Source organism: Engystomops pustulosus, chromosome 9 (genome assembly GCF_040894005.1).
Source record: "Engystomops pustulosus chromosome 9, aEngPut4.maternal, whole genome shotgun sequence".
Taxonomy (NCBI): domain Eukaryota; kingdom Metazoa; phylum Chordata; class Amphibia; order Anura; family Leptodactylidae; genus Engystomops; species Engystomops pustulosus.
In genome coordinates this window covers 103,121,951-103,132,014 of record NC_092419.1, presented here as the reverse complement: position 1 = coordinate 103,132,014, position 10,064 = coordinate 103,121,951, and the positions used below count along the sequence as shown (strand labels likewise).

General features: G+C 43.4%; 1 protein-coding gene across 3 annotated transcripts; it reads right to left on the bottom strand.

Annotated features, from left to right (window-relative positions):
- Positions 1-1,271: 1,271 nt before the first annotated feature.
- On the bottom strand, positions 1,272-8,463 carry LOC140077685 (catechol O-methyltransferase A-like). 3 transcript variants are annotated; one of them, XM_072125044.1, is made up of 7 exons: positions 8,126-8,463; positions 7,853-7,912; positions 6,422-6,732; positions 4,809-5,002; positions 4,413-4,667; positions 3,327-3,458; positions 1,272-1,853 (listed from the first exon to the last, which is right to left on the bottom strand). In XM_072125044.1, the coding sequence occupies exons 3-7, from the start codon at positions 6,693-6,695 to the stop codon at positions 1,674-1,676; spliced, it is 1,035 nt and encodes a 344-aa protein (XP_071981145.1). In that variant the 5' UTR covers positions 6,696-6,732; positions 7,853-7,912; positions 8,126-8,463; the 3' UTR covers positions 1,272-1,673. The 3 variants fall into 3 exon arrangements, with proteins under 3 accessions (XP_071981145.1, XP_071981144.1, XP_071981147.1); XM_072125043.1 differs by lacking the exon at positions 7,853-7,912; XM_072125046.1 differs by lacking the exons at positions 4,413-4,667; positions 7,853-7,912 and having other exon boundaries at positions 8,126-8,458.
- Between the last annotated feature and the right edge of the window lie 1,601 nt (positions 8,464-10,064).

Here is a 10,064-nt window from a genome sequence, read left to right as displayed (position 1 = left end):
AATTTGGGGTCCTTAACAAATAATGCGTCCACATTACTAACCAAAGAACTTATCTGGATAATGTTATTACAGTTTTTCATAGGAGTGGCAGATTTCCAGTGTGGACATAGTTTGACATTTGCAGAGATGAGGTATATTCTACATTCGCTGCTCATCTCTCCTGTGACAAGTATAACATGAGTGACATCTCCCCAATGTCACTGTACAGTGGAGACACAGACTGTTTAGATGGAGTGCAACTTCTATTCTGCAATACAAGAGTGTATTACAGTGCAATCCACACAGCCGCTCCAATACCTGGAGAGTATCTGATTGTACCACAGCAGTATAATAACATCAAACTTTATAGCAATATGAATGAGATATGGCACGCCAAGACAGAAAAACATGTCATGACGCAGATTGTCAAAGAAGTTCAGTGTAAATGAAATCTACTTGTCCCGCTCCATTTGCTTCTGCGGTTTGATGGTCGGGGTAGATTTGCATATGCAAATAAGCCCCTCAGCCCCAGAGCAATCCAACTGCAAGCACCTGACCAGATCTCATCCTTCATTCACAGACCTGCTTACGTCATCAATCATTAGGAGACGGCTGCAGGAAAGATGAATATTAATGATGAGACTGGAGGAGGGAGAGTTAAATTAGGCTGTGTCCTTCCTCATTATACCAGCTCTAAGTCGTACCCTAATCCTTGCAGCCCCCTCCTGCAGCGTGACCTAAATTCCTGAGTCCCCTGTCATTATTCTAATTACAGCCTATTAGCTGAGGTGCTGCTGCGGTGGCTTTTGTCCTATACCGGAATACGTGGACTTCCCTGTGCTTGTGCCCTCTACACTGGCAGCAACTATTGGCTGCCAGTGGCTTAGAGGGGTATTATCAGAATCTCTGTGGGAGGTTTCCATTTCTCAGAATGACCCGACACAATACTCATTGGCTAAACCTGTGGATGTTGTGGGAACACTCAATACACTTATGTTTGCTTGTCCGGCTCACCGTTTTCCCTCTCCATAAGGAAAGGGAGAGAATGCTCCATCTTTTCCCTGTGTACGTGTGGCACCGTACCTCTGGCAAATCGCCATAGCCGTCTATGGGGCCGTAAATTTTTGTGCAGATATTCGTCCCCTCGACGGTCATGTGAATGGTGTCTAAGACAGCATTCATGTGTACAGGGAGTTTGTAGGAATGAGAAAAACAAGCCCATACCCATCTATGCCAATTACTAAAGAACTGGAGATTATCTGTAAGTAATTTGTGCCACGTGAACCAGGAGATATATTGAAGCAAAGTGAGAGAGCGGCTCACTGATGTTTTTATTTTATCATTCTTACATTTTCCAGTTTGATATTGGCAGGCAATAAAATATCGATATCCAAGGAGCGGACCTGGTGATAGGGGTCTCTCTATATGGGCCCATTATATGACCAGATGCCAGAAGAACAGGTATTCTTGCCAAAAGTGAGCAGTCACGTACATCATGGTATCTCAATAAACAGCCAGACCACCCATAGAGTCACATTGGCTCCAGGTCCCAATCTAATCTAATGAGGGGGCATCAAAGTGGAAACTTCCAACCAACTAAAATACCCCCTGTGGTTCTTGATGTGGTCCTGTCACTAGTCCAATGACCTCCTCTGGCCAGGATGACCCAGGTCTTCTCTATACAGACAAGTCCATCATCCTAAGAAGGTGGATTTCTCCACGCCATCCTCCACCTGCAGGTACTCCAGCTGTGATGGGAAGTATTGGCTTTTGTAGTGTGGGCTGTTCCTTACATATTTCAGATAATCTGGAGTTCCAGGACAAATGACGTTGTCGGCCAGGAGAACAGAGCCAGCTTTAAGCAAGCCGCATTCCTGGAGAAGAGAGAAGAAGGTTAGCGGGCATACCAGGGGCAAGGGGCTACCATACAGTATAGTGAGGCAAGGGTATAATGCCAAGAAGGAATAACAAGCCAACAGAAGCAAGACACAGATGGCGGAGCAATGAAGCAAAATAAAGCTGCAGCGTGCCCGCGAGAACACAGACATATGATGATGGGGGGGGGGGGGCAGGAGAACAGCTGCAGAGTATGCAAGAACGGATAGACATTGGGATCACACGTTCTATTGCTGCTTACTGGGAGTCTATCCGCTATCATAGGAAGTGCCTGGCACATATTTGCAAGGCTAGAAGAAACAGATGTGATTGATCCATGAATCAGACTGAGTATGATGGACATGGTGCATGGTGGGGATACAAGGATTCCCTTCTTTCCTGTTGATAGTCGAAGTCCCGTCCTCCGCAACCTTTATCGATCCATGTAATTTAGCCAGTGCACAGTCTGTGAGTGCTGCTAGCAATGTTTTGAATGTATTTTACTGACATATTCACCGATGTGTGAATGAGGCCTAGCAGCGCATGAAGTCTTCCTTAACACGGTCAGGTAGGTTATTATCGATATTGAATAAAGAGAGTATCTATTAAATTACATGTTTTTTGTCTGTTGTTGCGGGTAGGGTATTCAGACTGTAGATGCGAATTACTCAATGGGGCAGATTTACTTACCCGGTCCGTTCGCGATCCAGCGACGCATTCTCTGCGGTGGATTCGGGTCCGGCCGGGATTCATTAAGGTAGTTCCTCTGCTGTCCACCAGGTGGCGCTGCTGCGCTGAAGAGCATCGGAACGCACTGAAGTACATCGGCCTATCCTGGATGAAGGTAAGTGCAAGCTCCGCGACACTTTCGGTTTTTTAAATGCGGCGGTTTTTCCAAATCCGTCGGGTTTTTCGTTCGGCCACGCTCCCCGATTTCCGTCGCATGTATGCCAGCGCCAAAATCCGATCGCGTGCGCCAAAAAACCCAGGGCAATACAGGGAAATCGGCGCAAATTGGAAATATTCGGGTAACACATCGGGAAAACGCGAATCGGGCCCTTAGTAAATGACCCCCAATGTGTTGTTAAAATACTTTTTTGCATACTCACCTATCCTGGGACCCTAGTCACACAGCACCATACATTGTATAGTGGCTGTGTTTGGTATTGAAGCTCAACTCCATTTACTTAAATGAGCTGTAAACAGGATGAATGATGTTGAATGTCATGTCACTGGGCTGGGATCATCTATGGCAGACCCCTGCTGTTCATGTACTGAAAATCCGTCAATAGAATAAATCCGGGACAGCTCCTTAACCAATTTCATTCACTGACTGCAAACAAAGATCTTGAAATATGCAGAATTTTTAATACTCCTGTAACAGCGGTAACAAACTGAAGACAGATGAATCCGTTCAAGCATATAGCATGTAATATGTGGATGAGACATCAGCACATATCCCAGGTACTTACCTCCAGTAGCTTGGTGTCCGGGAGGTAACTGACCTTCCAGTGGTCGATAAACACGAGATCAAACTTCTCTATATCCAACTTCTTCTTCAATTGAGGAATCAGGATTGTGCTGGATCCCACCAAGAGCTCTACCTACGATTTAAGAAACATGTCAAAAACTATTTTCATTTTGATCTGTTCCTGAAAAAGCTGAATATTAAAGAGTCATGAAAAGGCAAATTCCTCAAATTCCTCCCATTTAAATTTAAAAGCAGAGTATTCTGCATCCTGCTGGAACAGCAAAGTCTCTTCTTACAGATAGCGGAGATACATTTTCCCTAAGGGCCTTTTCAAAACAGAGATACAGTATGAGAAAATGATGTCCCTAAGAGGAAATTAGTAAGTAGGAAGAGCAGATCTGCCGGTCTGTGGACTAGGCATTATTAGGACGAGCACCGATTAGTGAGCCGGGTATTCTCGTGGGAACCAAAACTATGACTTGCAAATGTTTAGCAGATAGTTCCAATCCACACTGATAACCTCCACATTACTCACATAGATACAGAATAGCAGGCCCCATCCCGTGTTATACATACACACCGCCATACAGCGAAAAAAGTGCACTGGTGATTCCTGTGACCGCATTCATCAAAGTTGTTCGTATAGGAGGATCGATTTGGGTGCCACAGTAATAGAGGCGTGCATGGCGGGCACTTTTACAGGGACATTTTTTGGTTGTGTGGCCGGTATGAATATAGGATAGTTGTTTTGGGTGCCAAGATAACACTGTAGTCCAGATCGCATTGGAAATTGTAGGTGCCCATCTTATGATGGCATCTGAGGCATTCATGGCTGGGCAAGGTTTGGATATACGTATTTGGTTATACGCTGTAATGTTGGCACTCTTACAGAGACACTTTTATCTGGCGTCTGTCGATTACTCCTGACAACTAGAACACAAGAAGAATGGGACTGAACTGAAGACCGAAAAAACTCCCCATGATCATTACCTTAATCTCATGCTTATGTGTTCTGCTCTGCGAAACTCCCAAAAGTTAGCAAATCCTAAGAATCCATGAAGTGATCCTACAGGCCTGGGGATCTCACCTTGCATGTCTGACCTGTTGGCCGCTTCTCTGCAGATTTTTCCTGTGCAGGGAGTGAGGAAGGACTCAATGGGCATTGAGGAGTGCGGGAAAACAGCTGGAGTGGCAGCTGCAGACACTGTAGTGTGGTATACAGGAGAGCCTCTTGGAGACGCCACTTGCGCTGCTGACATATGGACTGCATGGCGTTCTGCTCTGCCTCACCACAAGGGGAGGGAGGGTTGGTAGGGAGTGTAAAATCAGATATAGGGGAAAGCTATAGGTGGACGAGGATAAAGGGACAATCGGGGGCAGCGTGTGACAAAAAAAAGAGATGTATAAGACATGGATTGAAATGTAAAATTTCAATGTAAATGTAAAATGTAAAAGTCCCTGGCACAATGCGACTGCTTCCCACCTGTGTATCCAGTCCTGCATGCTGAAACAGCTCCTTAGCCACTTGGGCATAGTGTGGGTTCATTTCTATAGTAATAAGTCGAGCTCCAGGGGGCAACAGACGAGCAATCCTTAAAGTTGAATATCCACAGTACGTGCCAAGCTCCAAGACATAACGAGGGCGCGTCTCCAATACCACAGCATCCAGGATCTCACCTGGCAAAATACAGACAAGAGGTTTTACTGCCGCATCACATTTACATCTATATAACTACTATTATTATTATTACTGCCCATATTGAAAATAATATAACTGCTATTATACTTCCCCTATCTACTATAATACTGCCCCCTATGTACAAGAATATAACTACTATAATACTGCCCCCCTATGTACAGGAATATAACCACTATAATACTGCCCCCTATGTACAAGAATATAACTACTATAATACTGTCCCCTATGTACAAGAATATAACTACTATAATACTGTCCCCTATGTACAGGAATATAACTACTATAATACTGCCCCCTATGTACAAGAATATAACTACTATAATACTGCCCCCTATGTACAGGAATATAACTACTATAATACTGCTCCCTATGTACAGGAATATAACTACTATAATACTGCTTCCTATGTACAGGAATATAACTACTATAATACTGTCCCCTATGTACAAGAATATAACTACTATAATACTGTCCCCTATGTACAAGAATATAACTACTATAATACTGCCCCCTATGTACAAGAATATAACTACTATAATACTGTCCCCTATGTACAGGAATATAACCACTATAATACTGCCCCCTATGTACAAGAATATAACCACTATAATACTGCCCCCTATGTACAAGAATATAACTACTATAATACTGCCCCCTATGTACAGGGATATATCTACTATAATACTGCCCCCTATGTACAAGAATATAACTACTATAATACTGCCCCCTATGTACAGGAATATAACTACTATAATACTGCCCCCTATGTACAAGAATATAACTACTATAATACTGCCCCCTATGTACAAGAATATAACTACTATAATACTGCCCCCCTATGTACAGGGATATAACTACTGTAATACTGCTCCCTATGTACAAGAATATAACTACTATAATAATGCTCCCTATGTACAAGAATATAACTACTATAATACTGCCCTCTATGTACAAGAATATAACTACTATAATACTACCCCCTATGTACAAGAATATAACTACTATAATACTGCCCCCTATGTACAAGAATATAACTACTATAATACTGCCCCTATGTACAAGAATATAACTACTATAATACTGCCCCCTATGTACAAGAATATAACTACTATAATACTGCCCCCTATGTACAAGAATATAACTACTATAATACTGCCCCCCCCCTATGTACAGGAATATAACTACTATAATACTGCCCCCCCCTATGTACAAGAATATAACTACTATAATACTGCCCCCTATGTACAAGAATATAACTACTATAATACTGCCCCCTATGTACAAGAATATAACTACTATAATACTGCCCCCTATGTACAAGAATATAACTACTATAATAACTATAATTCTATAACTATTCTATCTATTATCAGATAATAGCTGAAATGACTACTTACCTTTCTTATCTCCAACATTCATGGCCCATTCCACCTTGGAGCAGTAGGAGTCTATGGCAGTGATAACGCTGAGGGGGTCTCCGTGTTTGGCATTGTGCTGTACATACTGCAGGATCCGTATAGGACGAGTGGTTCCAGAGAGAAAGTCTCGTATTCGTTCCAGATAGTTATCATGCCACCAGAGCGCCCACTCACCATTGGTACGCACCCGCCAGGCGATCAGAAGGACAATACCCACCAGTACGGCCACTACAGACAGGACCGTGGCCAGCATCACGTGACCAGCAGCGGACACGAATTACAGGACAAGCCTGAGGAGGTCAATGTCAAAATATTCATATTAATTACAATTAAGCATGTTTATGTTAACGCTGTATATAACATTAACAATTGCTTTTTTATGTGTAGATCCTCAAGCATTTAAAGCAAGCAGAGATCAGGACATTTCAAATAAAAATATTAAGGCTGCGTTCTCATGTGTCATTTCCATACACCAGCCGCAGACTCCTCCTGCGATCACCTTGGAGATTGCATTTGCCTTGTACTTAGTAAACGCAGTCTCACTTCAATAGGTGACTGCGGGAGGAGTCCGTGAGAACGTGGCCTAAAGATAAGTTCCGAAACAATTTGTGAAGCTTTTTTGGTTTGATTCTGAAAGTGGCGGCTGCCATTTGCAGCGAAGTTGCTTGTAAGTCACAGACACGCCCCCTTCCTAAACCAGGAAATATAGGGGGCGTGACTGGGGAAGCTTCCTTTAAATCACTCGACAGCAAAGGTGTGTAATGGGGCATAGGGAGCAGGACAGAGGGCACCAGGTAAGTGGATTATTACTGCCCTTTGTATAGTCAAATCACATTTTCTAGGTGGAGAGTCACTTTAAATTTTTGTTGCATTGTACATCTGTGTACTATTCCATGTATTTTCTTTAGCGCGTTATACATTTTCAATAAACCCATGTCCATAAACGTGTTTTTCACGGATACGTGTGGCGGCTGCAGAAAACTCAGAGCAGGTCCTGTTCCTGCCCGTGTTGGCGGCCCGGACCTTCCCGTAGATGACACACAGGCGTCATTCACGTACAGTCTGTATTTTCAGATCAGTTGCTAGGCAACACCATCACGTGACCCTTTTTTATTTGCAGATTTTTAAAAACGGATGAAAAATTAAGTTTGCGGATACACAGCTCTTCAAAAGGAACACACATGGCGCCCCAAAAATCAGAGCACGGGTATGTCATCTGCCCATGAACAGCACACAATAGTTTCATTAAACTTCACTGTCTTCTGGCAGGAGGGGGAGGCACATCATCATCAGCAGGAGGATTGCAACATGTTTAGAACTTCTGCAATTGTTTCTCAACTTCTCCCTCAGAGAGAAAGTAACAAGCGGTCACTGTGAAGTCTGAGCCCCATACCCTGTGATGCCACATACCATGCTCCGTGTCATCTACATCAGGCGATTAAATCTGGTGACGTTTGAAAGTCCTGAGTTCTAAAGGAAAATCATGAAGGGTAGAGAGGCCCAATAAAGGGATCAGTATGGACTGAGATACACACAATACAGCAACATGGACACAGGAAATCTGCTAACAGGAACTTTCTGCAACATCCTACACAGAGATGTGGGGGCAGACCCCTCCACTGCTTGCTGTCACCCTCTCAGGACACACCATGCTACATAACATCACTACATACAGACACTTACTGGGATATGTGGATATTCCTGGCTCTGGGATCCTGGAGTCTTCAGCGCTGAGCTGTGTATGTGATCTTAGCAGAGGGAGGAGGAGAAGCCCAGATCTTCACACCCCGCCTTCCCTCTAGCAGGACTGCAGCCTCCTTATGGAGACAGGGAAAAGCAATATTCCTTCATCAGACCCCCACAAGAAAGCCAGAGGGCTGTATACTCATAATGGCTGCTCCCATTAACCAATGTGAGGTGTAGTATAGTCTAGAACCCCCAAAACTACAACTCCCAGCATGCACCGACACATCTCTCTGTGCATATTGTTAATGTATTATTACCACCGCAATCTACTAGGGCTCTGGGCTTGGACACTCCAAAACTACAACTCTCAGCAAATTCCAACAATCGGAGCAGCTGACCGTGCAGCCCAGGGATTAGACGTTTCCTGATGCCACAGCTTATTTGCGTTGTTAACCAACAAAACGTGTCACTTGCTCTTGATCGCTTGCATTTCAGCGTAAACGCATCTGCAATCGAAAGTATCTCCTCGACGTCACGTTTCAAAAAGCGAACACAGCCGTCGCACAGTCACTGCTCAGTTTTTTTTTTTGTAGGATAAGAAAAAACCCACTTATTATTTTATTGTACTTTTTCAGTTAATATTTCTATAGAAACCATTATACCAATGCTACATTTATGAGGCTGCAATTACATTGTTAATATAAATCCAATAAAAATGCAATGTGAACGCAACCTGAAAACTCCAAGAATCCAAAAAACAAAACAAAAACAAATTTAGCTCTCCATAATTCTGCCTCCAGTGTCTATCCATCTGTGGGAACAGTATTTGATGTTGGCTCACCAGTCATCATGAGAGCGGGGACCCCACAAGTGTACATGTCAATGCTCCGTCCTATTCTACGAGACCTCTGGGAAGAATGGCGGCATAGAAGGGGTTAGAGCTCCGGCCAAGGATGTCGGCCTTTACATATACAACAGCCTGGGATATGTGATCAGATACTTATCCTTTTCCTGAAGGTAGGAGCCCCCTTTAATGTACACAAAAACAGCACTATGACACTAAATAGCACACTAACAACTGCGCTCTCTAATGAAACATGTCGCCTATACTTCATACTTAGCCCTGATCTTCACCCATTCATTCATCACCAGCAGCCTCCATCTGTCACAGCGAGACTGCAGCAGCCTTGAAGAGCAGAGAATAATACTGCCTGTTATTGTTAGGGGCAGAAAAGACACAAAGAGATAGAACAGAAGGGGGGGGGGGGGGGCTCTTCAGGAGAGGAAATCATTCAATCACATACAGTCAAGGTGAAAGCGATGACAGAACTTACAGGAGATTTCCAATTACAAATACAAGGACACCTGGAATGGAAGGATTGAAAGGATTATTTACAGTAAAAGCAGCTGTGGATTTACAATGCTCTATTATTAGAGGGGAACAGTCAGATGATCCCCTAACCGGTATTATATATTATGTATCAAGAGCAGACCCCAACATGGCCCAAGCATCAGGGGCCTCATCAAAACCAACCTTAGTGATTGTCTCAAGGTTTCAGTGACATTTCTAGGTTACTATGGTATTGATGATCTGCAGTTGAAAATAAGCTTTAGACATACCCAAAAGGAGATGTACCCCTTAATAAATGGAGTAACTGCACTCCCATTACCCGAGGCTCCATTATGTTCTAGGCAGTGGCATAGAGAATGAATGGAGCATATGCGACCAGTAACTCCTTGCGTGGTAGGATACATGGTACCCCCTAGTGCCGGGTCATTGGAATCCCTACCAAAGTGGATAGGGGACAGTGTCCTGTAACTGGGATACCCCCTTTTTAAAGGGAATTAGTATTAAGCTTCTATGTTCATCAATGAATACAAAATTAAAATGTCAAGATATTAAAAGACCATAAAACCCAAAAAGACATATTGATTA